This window comes from Rhamphochromis longiceps, linkage group LG3, assembly GCF_057381845.1.
Source record: "Rhamphochromis longiceps isolate RC_006_pf linkage group LG3, R_longiceps_female_GT1.1, whole genome shotgun sequence".
NCBI lineage: Eukaryota > Metazoa > Chordata > Actinopteri > Cichliformes > Cichlidae > Rhamphochromis > Rhamphochromis longiceps.
In genome coordinates, this window is record NC_140559.1 from 47318464 (window position 1) to 47336559 (window position 18096).

At 40.6% G+C, this 18096-nt stretch overlaps 1 protein-coding gene across 5 annotated transcripts in view; it reads right to left on the minus strand.

The window, feature by feature from the left end:
- Positions 1-4461: 4461 nt before the first annotated feature.
- LOC146675078 (protein Dok-7-like) overlaps positions 4462-18096 on the minus strand; it is a 54447-nt gene continuing 40812 nt past the window's right edge. For 3 of the 5 annotated variants that reach the window (XM_085400130.1, XM_085400129.1, XM_085400136.1), the window contains 2 exons: positions 13762-13941; positions 4462-8148 (listed from right to left, as the gene is read on the minus strand). In XM_085400130.1, the coding sequence (XP_085256256.1) occupies positions 8012-8148; positions 13762-13941 (317 nt within the window). In that variant the 3' untranslated portion in view covers positions 4462-8011. Of the gene's footprint in view, positions 8149-13737; positions 13942-18096 lie in introns of all 5 variants that reach the window. The other 2 variants (XM_085400131.1, XM_085400132.1) reach the window with 2 other exon arrangements.

Sequence of the window (18096 nt, forward strand, 5' to 3'; positions counted from 1 at the left end):
TACTCATTTGATTCGTGGTTATGAGAAAAATATTGATCAATGCAGCTTCAAGTTACACAGTGCTGCTACAGATTCATTAAGGTGTCGCATTGTAGCTTTTTTTTTTTTTTTACCCCTATGATGTAGAAAATTTCCTAATCAATGTTTGCAGTAATCCACTGACTTTTCCAGCCATATTAGCCACTGCAGAGAGTGGACTCTTTAAGGCTTTATGTTCCTGAAGAATCATCATTGCACAATAATTTGTTGTTTGGCCTTTAAGTGCTGTCGTATGAACATAATAGCTTTGCATGGTTTCTGCGTAATTTATTACATTTAGGTTTTATGTGTCCTATGAAAACAGCAACATCAATGATAAAGTATCACAAAGCAGAGGGAGAAAAATGACCTTACATTAATAAATAAACAGACGGAGTTGTTTGAATTTGTTTTCTGACAAGTATAAGAATGGTGACGCAAATTAGACTAATTATTTATTCAGTAGATGTAATTTAGTTAGAGGCGGAGAAACAGATTTCAGATAAATGAACAGGCACAAGGAACACAGCTGAATGATCCTGGATTTTAATACATAGCCTTTGTCTGTATTTAACACACTGTAGCCCATGTAAATCTAAAAACAGTGGCATTTACAGTTATTGCAAATATTCTGGAGTGAAGACCACATTAATTTACTTCCTGGGCACAGCCATCGGTCATAGTAAACGGCCTGTATTTGTATAGCACTTTACTAGTCCCTAAGGACCCCAAAGCACTTCACACCCATTCACACACCGGTGATGGTAAGCTACATTGCAGCCACAGCCAGCCTGGGGCGCACTGACAGAGGCGAGGCTGCCGGACACTGGTGCCACCGGACACTGGCGGCACCAGGCCCTCTGCCCACCGCCAGTAGGCAACAGGTGAAGTGTCTTGCCCAAGGACACAATGACCGAGACTGTCCAAGCTGGGGGCTCGAACCGGCAACCTTCCGATTACAAGGCGAACTCCCAACTCTTGAGCCACAATCGCCCCAGGAAAAAGAAAGTAAACCCTCTTTCAGTTTAAGGCTTTAAGTAACAAAACATATGAAAAAAATATGTGCTCCTCTGATGCTTCATAGGGATTAAGAGCTTAAGTACAAGTCAGGTGCTATCAAATAGACTTGATTAACTGATCAGTACTTCTATAGCTCTACTCCATTCAATGTTCTGTTCAGTTTTAATGATATAGCCTTTATATATCCTCCTTAAAACAAACTGGGGTTCTTTTGCTTGCTAGGCAAATGTGTAAACCACTACACTACAGAGCCACTACATTTGAAGCTGGCTGCATGTGTAAAAATGGACGTTTTAGGTCAAACCTGGCTTCTGACTAATGGTTTTGAGTCAGTGAACTGTAGTGAACTCCGAGTAAATATTTCCTGACGTTTTCTTAAAGTAAGTTGAAAAGTAATTTTTTGAATTCCTTTGTCAAGTTTTCAGTCTAGTCTTAAGTGCCACTCAAGATTTTACAGTCCTAAGTTGAGTCTCAAGTCTAGGATAAAAGATGACTTTCGGGGCATGTCAAACAAGTCTAAAGATCTTAGAGGAAAAATATGCAGCCTTTTCTCAGTAGAATGTCATTTGGACATTTTGCTCCTTTTTCTTTTTTTATAGACAATTTGAAACCTTTTGGCTTGACAATGGGTTTAAAGTCCGGGATAGATGAGGAATACAGATTGTCAGGATAAAGAACTTTATTCTTGCTTCATTTTATTCTAGATGGCTGCAGCTCCTGTAATTCCAAAACTACTTCACTGTTCACCTGGCCTCTGTACAACAACACATAAAAGAGCACAAAAGCCTTGCAGCCTACTAGTTCACCTTTTATACGATTTGTAAGTACGACTATTTCATGTTTTAAACTGTGTTTTTGTTCTTTACTTGCTCCCAGGAACATTTAACACCATCATGGTGTTAAATGTTCCTGGGAGGCCATAGGAATAGTTGCTTAGAACAGTATCTAAGCAACACATTAAGTTAATGGGAAGACAATTCTATTTAGATCTACCCGTGGCTTAATGTTGAGGCAGTGATATAGATAAGCCCAGCTGAACATTTTCTTCCAGCTTTCCTTCCAGGTTTTGGCTGCTGCAAATGTGTTGCTTTTAGCCCGTTTTAAACGTCTGCTTCCTAACTTGCCCACGTGTGTGATTAAGCATCCAGTGGCAGCACAGCCCCTTTTTATATGAACTCATTCCTAGACTCAGAAAATCAGGGTGGACTTACCAAGGTTTAAACCACTGTGGTGTGACCACGTAAAGAAGTCAAGTGTTTAACAGCACATGAAGTCATGTAAGGCATTCATGGCCTCATGTGGTGTAAATACTAGTTTTGATTTTCCTCAGGTCAACACCTACACATAATATTGCAAGGGAAATCTTCAGGTAGAGAAGTCTCAAGTAATTTAAGCCTGCAAATCCTCATTTTTTATGACTTAAGTGAGTCCCAGGTCTCCAGCTCTTGCAGACAGATGGTAGTCCTGAATTAGGCCTGTGGTGTATGTCGCTGTTGGTAGGCACAGCGGGAGAGATTAAAACCGCTTTTCCTTCTTTGAAAGCAGGTCCTGCAATTACAAGCTGTCTGTGGATTTGCATAGTTCATTAAACTGTTGCCACTAGTTTCTCAATGACATTAACATTAATTTATTTATATCAATATTTGTCCACAGAGGCGGTCCATTATGCTTTATGAATTTAACAGCTCTCTCCATTTAAATTTATTAAGGTAAATGAGTTTTCATGAAACACTTCACTGCACCATATGGTTCCGTTCCAGTTCAGTGACATTAATGTCCAGGGTGCAAGTCTGTGACAAGTCACTGTTAATCATTTTTCACTAAGAGTTGGTGGATAAGATACGACTACCTTAAAAATACGTGGAGCGGGAACAATCCCCATTGATAATCTCTCTGTAAGGGAGCTTTTAATTTGAAATTTGTAAAGGCTGATGTGCAGCTTAGATTGAGAATAATGGGCAACTGTATGGGAACTTTCTCTCCCAGAGCTCCTGCAACGGCAAGCAGCTCACAGATCCTTTCCTGGATAGATGGACTGGAGACAATTAGTGTATGCTCCCACACTGGACCTGTGGCTCAGTCCATGCATACACTGCATTTCAGGCACAAATGAAGTTTGGCATCCATTAGAGCATTGCCACTTTGAAACTCAGATTAATCAATATCTGGTCTCGGTAAGACAGTTTCTTAAAATTAAACGTTTAATAACCTTACCCTTGCTGACTACATTACATTCTGTCAATTAGTTGGACACACCATAGAAGAATGGACAGACTGCTTTGAGCTGATAGGAAAAGATCCCCAACTCAAATAACCACTTGTTAAAATCAAGAGCATCTCTGAATGCACAACATGTTGAGCCTTTAAGCAGATGGGCTAATGCAGAAGACGACAATTCACAGGGGTTCACCAAAAATGTCCAACAGAAGATTTAAAAAAAAAAATGTCTGGTCTGATCAGTCTTGATTTCTGCTGCAAGATTTGGATTGCATAGAGTCAGACGAACATAAAACCATGGATCTATCCTGTCTTGTTTCAACAGTTTAGACAGGTGGTTGTGAAACGAGGTGGGGGATATAGTATCTTTTCTGACCATAGCCATCTGATTGTGACCACAGTGTAACCATCTACCGCTAGCTACTTCCAGCAGGATAACACACCATGTCAGAAAGCTCAGATCATCTCAAACTGGTTCTTGAAGGTGACAATGAGCTCCCTTTGGAATGTGATGGAACGGGAAAATCACATCATGGATGTGCAGCCTACAAATCTGCAGCATCTGTGTGATGGTATCATGTCAACATGGACAAAAATCTCTGAGGAATGTTTCCAGCACCTTGTTGAATCTGTGCAATGAAGAATGAAGGCAGTTCTGACAGCAAACAGGAGGTCAACAGTCCTGGCAATGTGTAACTAATGAAGTAACCAGTGACTGTATATTACTTGTGTTACATTAGATTACTGTGTTATGCTAGCTTTCAGGACAATAACTTACCTAACTATCATTAGTTTAAAAAAAAAAAAAAAAATCAACCTTTGAACAGCTTACTGGATCCCGTGTTTAAATGTGAACACCACATCAGATATTGTGTAAACCAACACAACCACCTCACTATGATTTTCTCACAGGTGTTCTTTATATGTTGATATCCTCTGTGCAACAAGGGGACAAATATCTGCTGCGAGCAAAGGATTTTCATGGTAAGCTACCTCGCACAGCAGAAAGTGGAAATACACTCACACACACCAAGAAATATATGATGTTCTGAGCACCTCTGCTACACCCAGCAGAATGTGCAGCACCATATTAAATCATATGATGCAACTGACATGATGAGGTCACACAGGCAGTCTCCATTATCATCCATGCTGTCTGTCTTTGGCTGATATTCCTGCATCAGATCAATAAAGGCACCTTTGCAGTTTTGTTTTGTTTTTTCAATTATTTAATGACTGACTTCAAATCTGGGCAAAGACTACTAAGGGTTTTAAGTCAAATTTGTACATGGAGTGTTTTGTAATCACTTCACATTATTGAAACTCTGTCCATCAATGCAGTGTGACATATAATACCATATATTAATTTGTGCATGTTCACGTTTTCTGCACATAAAGCTGGACATTTATGCTCAATGTATTATCAATGTAATACTTCTGTTTACTTATGTTTTACTTTCCCAGTTTGCCCAGAAATTATCAAAACATCTCGTCTTTCTTGCTGTAATAAATGAGTAAAAATTAGAGCTACAGAGTGTCTGCAAGCTGCACCCTCAGTGTTACTGACTCAGCTTTCAAGCCTAAGTCTTCAGTGTTAACAGAAAAAAACATTTCCAGCATGATAATAAAAAAAGTTAGATATGTATAGCTAGTTTGTAATAAGATGATCAGTATTAATATTATTTGTGCTATCTGCATTATAAACCAGTGGTGTTACAGTTGAATGAAGCAAACACATCAATGGTAAGGCTGATTTATATAATATGGTACCCAACAGGTTTACAGCTGTACATGGAGGGAGAGCCATATGAGATCTACTGTTGTTCTAGAAAAAGAAAAAGAAAGAACACATCAAAGCAGTGTTAACATAAATAATTTACAAGAAAAAGAGTATTACATGAAAAAAGTAGATCCTTAGGAAGCAGATGCCATCCTTGAACCCTTTCCATACATGCTTACTGTACAGAAACACCTTCACATTTTATGACAATCCACCCAAATAGAAAGAAAATATATTTACAGCTAATCAAATCAGTGGTATGTGAACAGAACATGAAAAAAAAAAAGCAATACTGGCTTTATCAAGAGGAGTAGCTCTACAAATACAAGCTATTTTCAATACTGCAGTAAAATGCCAATATCCACACAAAGACACACAGTATGGAATAACAAAAATGCTAATAGCTTCAGGGAGGTGATTAGAAAAAAAACATTGTATAATATAATTTTGACAAAAACGGCCACTGATTTAAAAACAAAACAAAACAAAGCTTTGCATTATTTATGAAGACTTTCCCAAATTAAACCCAATTGTATATGAACTGGGAAGCAGGAGGGAAAATGTATGGCAGCAACTGATCTTTTTCCCATTAGTTAGAGCCAGGCTAACAAGAGTCACCACGCATAGAATGGAAGTGTTATGCAGAACCATTACCGTATTTTCTGGACTATAAGCCGCTACTTTTTTCCTAGGTTTTGAACCATGAGGCTTATACAAAGGTGCGGCTATTCTGTGGATTTTTCTTCCACCGCTAGGGGCTCTCACCGGAATTGGAATCAAAAACAAGACAGACGAAAAATCAATGCAAAGAAGAATACGATACTTTTTCTTTAGCAGACAGAACACGCACAACAAATTACCAACTGGTAATTATTTTCAAATCCTCGCCCCTTCATCGTGGAAACCACACAAAGAAGTTCATATGAGTTTTAAGTTGAAGGCCATCAATCTTGCTATCCAGGAAGGAAACCGGGCTGCTGCACGCAAGCTTAGCGTCAATGAATCTATGGTGAGATGTTGGAGGAGGCAGCGGGAAGAGCTCATGCAATGCCAAAAGTAGAGAAAAGCTTTCAGAGGACATAAAAGCAGGTGGCCTGAACTTGAATATGTCCTGGAGGACTGGGTGAATACACAGAGAGCAGGTGGCCGAGGTGTACTCACTGTACAGATCCGACTGAAAGCCAAAACAATCGTCCGCGAAATGAATATTGAAGATTTCAAAGCTGGGCTGTCGTGGTGTTTCAGATTTATGAGACGTAAAAACTTGTCCATCAGGGCACATGGACAACCTGTCCATCATGCATCATGGTGCCAGGATAACCATCTCCAGCTGAACGTTGGCAAGACCAAGGAGCTGGTGGTGGACTTCAGAAGGAGTCAGCACAGAGACTACAAGCCCATTATCATCAATGGAGCTCCAGTGGAAAGGGTGCAGTCCTTCAAATATCTCGGTGTCCACATCTCCTCAGACCTGACATGGGCTGCCCGCATTCAGGTCCAGACCAAAAAGGCTAGGCAGCGCCTGTACCACCTACGACAACTGAGGAAGTTCAGGGTCTCTCCAGAGATCCTCGGGATTTTCTATACAGGCGCTGTGGAGAGCATCGTCACACAGAACATGACATCCTGGTTTGGGAACAGCTGTGTTAAGGACCAAAAAGCTCTTCAGAGAGTGATCCGTACAGCTGAACGCTGCTGCAGGATTGCTCTCACCCACTTCAGGACACCTACACCAGGAGATGCCGGACTAGAGCAGCACAGACACTGAAGGACCCGTCCCATCCTGGCAACAAACTGTTCCTACTTCTGAAATCCGGTAGAAGGTTCTGCATCATCTGGGCAAGGACAGAGAGACTCAAGAGGAGCTTCTATCCCCAAGCCATCCGGGCCCTAAACCTGGAGGTACAACAAAGTATTTGCAGCCACTTGACATCAGTGTGAATCGGGCATTTAAAGCTGCACTCCAGGTTGAGTGGGAGACTTGGATGACAAGTGGTGAGAAGCATCCTTTTCTGATGTCTGTCAGTGGATCCTAATACCGGTTATTTTCTTTTGTTTCTGTTCCGTTTTAATCAGCTAAGTTGCTGCCGTTAAAAGGCACTGAAAGAATCTGTTCAGGTACATACATGTACATTTACAGTACAAAATCGTTCTGTACATGCAGTAAATATCTAATTTTTCAACATAGATATCTGCGGCTTATATACTGGTGCGCTCTATAATCCAGAAAATACAGTACTTGTGCTACTTTTACACAAAAAATCTTTTTTTTTTTTTACGCATCAAGCTACTCTGAATTTTGCATCACTCTGAGTAAGACCGGCTGGTAAGCTTTCCTAAATTTGAAACACAGAAAGAGTTATGTGCAACTACATATGGAATTACAGATCACTGAGGAATAAATGTGTGTGAACTCCTTGTGAGAACAAACACTGTTTCCACTTCCTTTCCTGCAAACACCCTACCTTTCTTTTTTACCCACACAAGGGCAAAAACAGCACACAATTAGTGATGGCTTGAGTGAGCTGTAAAGTGCCTTTGCTCTGGGGTATTAGTGAGGCCCCTGACTCAGCCCAGGGTTTGCTCATCCAACTTCTAGAGAGCCTGGAGCTCGAGGAGCAGCGTAATGCCATTTAACGAGATGTTGTTCACAAAAAAACGTTGTGAAATCTCATGACTAAGAGCCAAACCTTTCTAAAGCCAGCTCTATATTCCAGCTCCTTTGTGACTACAGTCTCGATCTAACAAAGTAGACATTGGACGCAATACATTTTTCTGGGATTCTGGGTTTTGTAAACTGGCTGAGGTTGCTTTCAAAGATATCTGTATTCAAAAGATGGAACAGAATAGAGAAGGAATCCCACAGGAAGGCCCACAGAGCCACGTTTCTTGCTAACGTTATAGTCTGATGTTGTAGTTCTGCTGTTGTGAAAAAAAAAAAATCCTGCTGAGATTAACGTTTGAGTGAAGGAAAATTCAATGTGGCGTCCCCTTTCTTCTCAGCTCCAGAGTGTGCAGGCCCTCCTGCCGACCCAGAGCGTGCAACGTGCCGACTTTGTGGGCCATCTCTGTGGCAGTGATGTCAATCTGGGCGTACTTGGTGGAGCTCTTTCCTGTCAGGACACAAAAGTGGGACTTCTTTTAACTCAATCAGTGTACCATTTAATTATTCATCAGTGTTGTGCTGCACACAAAACTAGCTGCACAGAGCAGAAGCTATTAGATGATTAATCTGACAATGGAAATTTTAAAAATTAGCTTGTCATTTTAGAAATATTCCAACGAGTGTATCAGTATCATACAATATCATATCGTACGTTTACCTCACTCACAGAAGCTTTTCATGCGCTTTGCTAAATTCCTGTCCTCTTCTACGATTTTATCTTGTGGTGCGCCCCAAGGTTCATTTTTGGGGCCTGTCTTCTTTGAAGACATCTCATATCATTGTTTGAGATGATGCCCAGTTGTACATGTCATTCAATGTTACCAAATTATTTGTCTTATAAATAACCGGATGGCAGCCAATTGTGTATTTTGTCTCACTTTATTGTTATTATTGTAATTTGTTATTACTTCCGCTGACCAAATTATCTCTGGATCGCATCCTTGGATAGCCCAGAATGCTGCCCTAAGGTTTCTCACCAGTTCCTCTGAAAGGTCCCTTGTGACACTGATTCTGCCCTCTTTAAACTGGCTCACCACAAAGTTCAAAGTTCAATTTCAGATTCTGATTATCACTTTCCAAGCTCTTTGTGGTGCCTCCCTATATTAGTGAATTTCTACATCCATACATAACTGCTAGGTCTCTGATGCAAGTTGATCAATGCTTCTTGGTTGTACCTCAGTCCAAGTCGAGGATAAAAGGAGGTTTTCGCTGCCATGTTGTGGAACTCACTTCCACTAGACTAAAGATCTGTTGACACTGCTGATACCTTTAAAGGGAAGGTGAAGACCCACCTATGCAAACGTGCATTTATTTGGTTTTATCCTTTTATGCTGTTTTAATGCTCTACTGTCTGACATTGTGAAGCAATTTATACTATTCTTGAAAAGCACTACATAAATAAACTTTACTTTCTTATATCAGTGCTGTGAAAAAACATTTCCCACCTTCTTTATTAATTAGCTTTTTTGCCTTTTTCTCTCACTTAAATGTTACAAATCATCAAATTTTTATATTAAACAAAAATAAACTCTGTGAATATAAAATGTAGTTTTAAATGATGATTTCATTTATAATATTAAGATTATTTCACTCCTACCTGTAGCGACTGATTAGCCTAGCTAAGTCGGAGATAAGCATCTAGCCTAAGGCTTTGGTTTCCCTTCATGAGCCATCAATCATATACAAGTATGCAAGTTCACTTTCCTGATATAAATGGCTGCAAGGTGGCATCAGCAAAGTGTTGTTTATAAATTTTACTCCATAATATTTCTTTTGTTTCCCTTTGGTTTACACATTTGCAGATGTCTTTGGGCATTTTTCATTAATCCCAACATTCTTTTGTCAACAAGATTATGGAAATGAATTGTTAGGGGATATAATCATTTCTTGAACTTGAATCATTAATTGTGGAAGTGACAAAAAACACTCCTAGATCATCTTAAAACATTAATACATACATATATATACACACCGTATTTTCTGGACTCTAAGCCGCTACTTTTTTCCTAGGTTTTGAACCATGAGGCTTATACAAAGGTGTAATTATTATTAATTATTTTCAAATCCTCGCCCCTTCATCGTGGAAACCACACAAAGAAGTTTGTATGAGTTTTAAGTTGAAGGCCATCAATCTTGCTATTCAGGAAGGAAACCGCGCTGCTGCACGCAAGCTTAGCGTCAATCAATCTATGGTGAGACGTTGGAGGCGGCAGCGGGAAGAGCTCATGCAATGCCAAAAGTCGAGAAAAGCTTTCAGAGGACATAAAAGCAGGTGGCCTGAACTTGAAAATGTCCTGGACTTATACATCTTTTTTTTTTTAATACGGCAGATGCGGCTTACAAACAGGTGCGCTCTATTGTCCAGAAAATACGGTATATACACACACACACACACACACACACACACACACACACACACACACACACACACACACACACACCCCCACCCACCTCTGCCCTCGCTGCCAGTCTGCGTGCTTCAAGAATGAGACAGCGCATCACAACACAAATCATATGCAAATGATTTAGCTGAAGCATTTAACATTCCTGTCATGCACTGTCTTCCATATGCACATTACCATAATGTACAGTGGGGCAAAAAAGTATTTAGTCAGCCACCGATTGTGCAAGTTCCCCCACTTAAAATGATGACAGAGGTCAGTAATTTGCACCAGAGGTACACTTCAACTGTGAGAGACAGAATGTGAAAAAAAATCCATGAATCCACATGGTAGGATTTGTAAAGAATTTATTCGTAAATCAGGGTGGAAAATAAGTATTTGGTCAATAACAAAAGTACAACTCAATACTTTGTAACATAAGCTTTGTTGGCAATAACAGAGGTCAAACGTTTACTATAGGTCTTTACCAGGTTTGCACACACAGTAGCTGGTATTTTGGCCCATTCCTCCATGCAGATCTTCTCGAGAGCAGTGATGTTTTGGGGCTGTCGCCGAGCAACACGGACTTTCAACTCCCGCCACAGATTTTCTATGGGGTTGAGGTCTGGAGACTGGCTAGGCCACTCCAGGACTTTCAAATGCTTCTTACGGAGCCACTCCTTTGTTGCCCGGGCGGTGTGTTTTGGATCATTGTCATGTTGGAAGACCCAGCCTCGTTTCATCTTCAAAGTTCTCACTGATGGAAGGAGGTTTTGGCTCAAAATCTCACGATACATGGCCCCATTCATTCTGTCCTTAACACGGATCAGTCGTCCTGTCCCCTTGGCAGAAAAACAGCCCCATAGCATGATGTTTCCACCCCCATGCTTCACAGTAGGTATGGTGTTCTTGGGATGCAACTCAGTATTCTTCGTCCTCCAAACACGACGAGTTGAATTTATACCAAAAAGTTCTACTTTGGCTTCATCTGACCACATGACATTCTCCCAATCCTCTGCTGTATCATCCATGTGCTCTCTGGCAAACTTCAGACGGGCCTGGACATGCACTGGCTTCAGCAGCGGAACACGTCTGGCACTGCGGGATTTGATTCCCTGCCGTTGTAGTGTGTTACTGATGGTGACCTTTGTTACTTTGGTCCCAGCTCTCTGCAGGTCATTCACCAGGTCCCCCCGTGTGGTTCTGGGATCTTTGCTCACCGTTCTCATGATCATTTTGACCCCACGGGATGAGATCTTGCGTAGAGCCCCAGATCGTGGGAGATTATCAGTGGTCTTGTATGTCTTTCATTTTCTGATGATTGCTCCCACAGTTGATTTTTTCAAACCAAGCTGCTTGCCTATTGTACATTCACTCTTCCCAGTCTGGTGCAGGTCTACAATACTTTTCCTGGTGTCCTTCGAAAGCTCTTTGGTCTTGGCCATGGCGGAGTTTGGAGTCTGACTGTTTGAGGCTGTGGACAGGTGTCTTTTATACAGATGATGAGTTCAAACAGGTGCCATTCATACAGGTAACGAGTGGGGGACAGAAAAGCTTCTTACAGAAGACGTTACAGGTCTGTGAGAGCCAGAGGTTTTCCTTGTTTGAGGTGACCAAATACTTATTTTCCACCCTGATTTACGAATAAATTCTTTACAAATCCTACCATGTGGATTCATGGATTTTTTTTTCACATTCTGTCTCTCACAGTTGAAGTGTACCTCTGGTGCAAATTACTGACCTCTGTCATCATTTTAAGTGGGGGAACTTGCACAATCGGTGGCTGACTAAATACTTTTTTGCCCCACTGTATACCTTGTGTGAAAATCATATAAGCAAAATGTCAGAGTTTAAACCCACAACATCAGTCCTCGTGCACCAATATGTGTCTCCTGTTAGAGTCCTGTCGCCTTACAGTGCCAGAATTGAGGACATCAAAACCGGCTCCTCACGACACATAAATAGTCCCTGGAGGAGGGTCCCATTAGGGCCACTGAGTTTACAGCTGTGATCTGAATGCCCTGCGACCCCCTTTCAGTGCCGAAATAGGACACTCCTCCTCCCAGGTGACAGATTAATGAGGCCGCATGCCGGGATATAAACTGTATTGCTGACATTAGACATTAACCTCATGTCAGAGCTCGAGCCACGCTGTTCGTATTCTCGAGGGCAGTGACGCTAGCGGCCAACGTGTCTGTCAATTACGGCTCCGATGACAAGGACTCAGCTGTCTTTTACCAAGATGAGAGGAAATCATCTCAATTGTTTGCGAGCGATTCCAGTAACTCTGAGTAGGTCGAATAGAATTACACATAAATATGTAACTACAATGGCTTTCATCCTTGCGTAACGCTGATACACCAGCTTACTGTAAGTTGGCTCTTGCACAGAACACTTTTGCACATTGAGCAAAAGCAAAAAATACCTCACACTATGAGTATCAGGGCATTACTGAGGTCATTTTGTTTCTTAAATCAAGGAGGTGGTCTCTAAAATTCAACAATTTGCATTTTGGACAGTCCCGGGAAAATCTCACAAATATACAAAGACAATCTGAAGAGAGAATAAAAGGAAACAATGATTTTACAGCTTACTCTCCAAAAACGCAGGACGTGGTTCATCAGACCTGACTAACACCAACTCTAATAGTTCGCCCGCAGCTTCTTTTACTTCCTCTTACGCCAACACGTGCTTGTTCATAGGGGAACTTTGCATTGTTGGATTTCTGTCCATAATGGCATTTGATGAGCTTTAGATGAACATTGTTTTGAATTTGCTCTGCATAAATAAAATGGATCGACTGCAGGATGTGCTGCGCACTCTGACCACGCGGTCTGTGGCTACACAGCAATGTGTCCCACGACAAGCTTTATCACAGGCAGCAATCCATGGTGGTAACAGGCACTAAAGACAAACTATAGCTTAGGTTAGTAAGAAAGTTTTATAGGAAATTGGTGCTAAATGAAAACATTGGACAAATGTTACTGCTTACTGGCTGGTGGTGCTATAACATGCAGCCAAAAAAAGAGGTGCATTGAGGTGGACATAAAAATTCAGGATTAGCAGAGTCATTAGGATTCATCTTCTGTGGGTCATGAATGTGATTACAACATTTCTTAGTAGTTTGTTCAAAGGTTAATGGAAGACGTGCGCTGCAGACCGACTGAAAATAACTACACAAGTCTGAGAATTTGTTTCAGTTTGTAATATTTGACAGTTTAACAGCCGGTCTTGAAGACATTTCCTTGTGCCAAAAAAGACAACAGCTCACTTCAATACCCAGCCTATTAAAATTCAAAGATTTATTAATGAGACAAACTTTTTTTGCTATATACTTAAGCTTACAGCATCATGTGGTGGTTGCAGTGAATTGCCACCGTCTCTTCTTAGAGCAGTTCCCTTTAAACCTGCTTTCAATAAGCAATTCTGCACCACCAATCAAAAAGCTCTCTGTAGATTAATGCTCTTATTGGACAAATAAAACACAGTCTTGGTGACATCCTTTAAACTATAATCTTGCAACATGACAATTTTCCAAGTGTCCACCCTGACTGGTCCTCACAGCTGCCGTTTGCAGTTATACGGTATGTATAAATCGAAAGCAGAACATTCATTCCTCAGACACCAACTATCTGGCGTTTATCTCCTTTACTAACCAGAAGATATTCATGCCTCCTTACTCTGAGCTGGCAGATGTGCGGCAGCCGCTTTAGTGCCATGCACAGGATCCTGCAGCTCCAGCTCCATGTAGTTGAGCTGCTTCTTGGACGTGGGGCTAACAGGAATATTCACATACGTCACACCTTCACCGCGAGGTCTTTCAGCAAGCGGAGCCTCTGGGGGGAACACAAACACGGCCCCTGAAAATGCGAGAGTAAATTAAGCTCAGACGGTGTTAGGTTCGTTTCTGTCATGCTTTTTCTTTTTTTAACGTGTGAACACTTGTTTTTAACAAAAATCCCCCACAGAAACTAAAAATAACAAGCAATTTGTCCTGTTGATAATATGCTGTTTTTTTTTGCACCTCCAAGCCTTCACTGTCAACCAAAATCTATTAAAAACATAAAAGAACAATGCCACCTGGGTTCAGCACAATGAACACACACTACACGTATTTCTAGATTCACTTGTGTTTTCTAGACAGTTTGTGTTTCTTAACATGATAAATGCTGCCCGAGTGCAACAGCCCATGTTTAGATTTCCTGTCGTGAGGATTCCCGTGGCATAGAGAGACAAGCTCAAACGGGCTATGACGGCACACAGTACCAATCAAGTCTTTCTCAGAACTGATAATAATTATAAGATTAAATTGAACCAGACTTACACTTTGACACTTCTTTGAAACTGGATTTGTTTTTGTCATTATAACCTTAATCAAAAGCTAAACTTACCCTCCAGTCTGAGCAGCTCTCCAGGCTGCAGCCCAGTGTCAATTAGATATATTCAAATACAGACGTCCACAACACAAGTATCAATACGGTTTCCAGCAGTAAAAACAACGGTAGCTATAATGGGATCGGCAGTCGCACAGGAACACAGCGTTTCACGATGAATTGGTTCTCTCCCCGCCCCAGAGACTAATTATGTGAAATTAGCTGATATGCCCCAGAGATAATTTATGGGATACACATTACGTCCTCGAAGCACAGAATGCTTTGAGGAAGTAAAACTCAATTGTTCTTTTAATCATCATCAAGCTGTTTTGTCATGCGGCTGTATAGTGTATGAACGTGTCCAGATCAAATATCTGAGGGTTTATGGAGCAAAATCTCATTTTTCTATTAGCAAACGTTCATTAAAACTTGAATAGGAACACCCAAACCTCTTTGATTTTCCTGTCAAACACACATTATTGCCAGATTTTTTGCCTACAGTGGATTGCACATCTAATTAATTGTGCCAGAAAAATTGTTTCAAATCACAAGAAACAGCTCATGGCTTTATCTTCATAAACCTAAAAGCTGAGAAAGGCAGATTTGCAGTCAAGTTTTCTGCTGGCTGCAGAAATGATTAGTTCAGCATCTCAGTGATACAGCTTCAGAACAACCACTACATAAAATATGTGCATATTTCAGCTCTGTGACACACATCACATATTTTTTTTGTGGTGCCTGGGTATGCATTAATGCAGTGATAGCTGCAACCTTCAAAACCAGAGTACAGTACGCTCAAGGATATCTTGAAATTAGCATAACTTGAATACTGCTCTGTGAATAGAGACCAGTGAAAATCACTTATCCTGAACGGTGATATAAACGTTTGCTGTCACTTTAATTTTGTGCAAATGAGAGTCAAGAAAGCCAAATGAATCTACATGCTTTGTGGTTTTACTACAACAAGTACTGCGGTACTGTTCATAGGAATCATCTAACCCGGTTGATGGGCTTACATGACAGGTACAAAAAGTTGTCTACCAGCACAAAATAGATGAGCCATGGCAGTCACACACTATCAGAGTTTCGATGTATAAATATCTCTTTTGTTCTTTTTAACACATTTGCCCATTTGAATTTGTTGGGACAGGGGCATGATTAGCAACACGGTGTCTGGGAACTAAGGGAAAGAATTACTATAATGCTGAAATATAAACATTTTCACAGACTCACCTATGCTTTCTTTGTCAAATTCATTGTTTCATAATGCACCAAATCCGATCTAAAGGTCTGGACTTCGGATACATCCAATTTTCAGACACTTTCACTTTGATGTTTTCTGGTAAACATGCAGAATGTTGTTTGGCATCGCAGGCAAGACTTTTCCCTGATAATCAAATCATCTGCATGGCAGCATATGTTGCTCCAAAAGCTGTGTCTATTTTTCAACATATTGTTAGTGGTGCCTCCAAACATGTTACTCATGCTATGTGCATTAATGACCCTTTATACCATCACAGATGCTGGCTTTTTAACTGCGTGCTGACAGCAAGCCAGATGTTGCCTCTCATCTTTAGCGGTCCATAATTTAAAAAAAGAAAAGGAAAAAAAAAATTCACATTTTGAGACCCGAAGACTGTTTTCCAACTGAACTCAGAGCATGGAAGGAAGGACTCTAATCTAGCCTCAATCACAGAGCACGAGGGGTCACTGAATGTTTGATGAGCATGCAAGTGATGCAAGTCGTACACTATGGCCTGCAGTGACCACATAACTAGAGTGCAGTTCAAGTAGCTGCAATTCAAGTCTTTAATAAACCCAACAGAGCTGACACAGGACCTGAGAGATGCATCTGGGCCTTCAGGTTATCCATCGACTGCTCACTGAAGCTTCATCAGAAATGGTTTAAGTGGAAGCGTTGCTGTCAAGAAGCCACTCTTAAAGAAGGGAAACAGGAAGAAAGTGGAGTGGGCCTTATGGAGTGATGAAACTAAAGCTGAAATGTTTTTGTTCAAACCATCCGTGTGCATGGAGAAGTTCAGGAGATAGAGACAACAGTGAGTATCTATAGCCATTTACAAAACATGGCGAATACTGTGTCATGGTTCGAGGCTGTATTTCTGCCAGTGGTGTTGGATCATGATAAGGCAATTCCATCAACTTGTGAAAGTTGGAACAGGGCCTGCAGGCTCATTACTGCTTCCAAAAAGAAAAAAGTCAGCAGCATAATGTGGTTGTTTCTGTCCTGGATGCAGTTTTCGACGTTGCACACAAAGACCATTTATCTCGTCTTTGTTCATATCCACGTTCTAGACTGTGTCGCCATTTCCTTCCTCTGACACGAGAACTGAAAACAGTTCATCGTTGCAAGAGTGCAAGAAAGTGGGATCAACTGGCAGGCAGACCAACAATCCCAAGGAATTGGAAGACTGGGAACAGGAACCAGTTTACAATTCCCATCCCTATTGTTCATGAATATCTTTTTTTATCTGCTGATTTTTGAAATGCAATGCAAAACTGATCAAATGATTAACTAATTATTTAATACTATAGTGTTATAGTTTCACTTTATTTTCAGCACTATTAAAAAAAAATATGAAAAAACACACAGTCTTGTATTCATTATGTACAAAGTGGAGTCCAAACAGTAAATCATATATAATTTCTTTGAAATTATTTTAGGGAAAAACAATATCTGTTTTTATATTAATATCGGACCCCCAAAAAAAGAGTGAATTGTTGAAAAACGCACCAATGCAAATACATTTTTCCCTGATTTACCCTCAAGGATCATAGTTGAGCTACAATACACAAACAGAGCCTGTGTTATCTTTTTCAAGTATAATGTCAACAAAAAATGTTTCATCATTAACTAAAAAGAAAACAAAAAGAATTCAAAAAGCCCAGACCCTTACAGACGTAGCAAAACAACGCACTGTTCCTAACAATGCAAACACTGCTGATCTGAGCCTGTGAACATTTATCTATCTTTCTTTGAGTCCGTTGCTGTGTGTGCATTGATGTTTAAAGATTAAAGAGTAGATCTGGATCACAGAAAAGATTTATTTTTTTTGTTTTTTTATCTTCCGTCATTATTTGTCAATCAAAGCAACACAAAGCAGCTTGGTTGAGGCATTTCACAACTACAAACAGAAACATTAATCAGAGTGTGGACTCTGTAGTAGAACGTCTATAACCGTCTTATAGTAAATAAAACAATAGATGTTGGCGCATATATAATACCTACAGGATTATATATGCGCCAACATGGATTCATATTTCTCTTGTTGCAATTACCCTGTCACAGATAGTGCGTTACCATTGGCATACAGATTGTATAGAACAACATTTGGGAAAAAAGATTTCACCTGCTATTGACTCTTCCTAAATGGTAGTAGGCAGTGGCCATTACCCGCAGCTCAGAAGCATCAACCCCAGGGGACACTCTTACAATCAGTGAGAAGCCATTAGACGCCAGCAAAGTCTCAGTGGGTACAGCCTTTGGCAAAGTCTAACCTAATTGATCAGACACCAACCAGCCCTTGCAGGAGAGTGTGGTGCTTTATAATGGCTTCCATTACAACAGTGGATTTGCCCACAGCTCTAAGGCTGGGGGACGCCTCGATAATACACTTTGCAAAA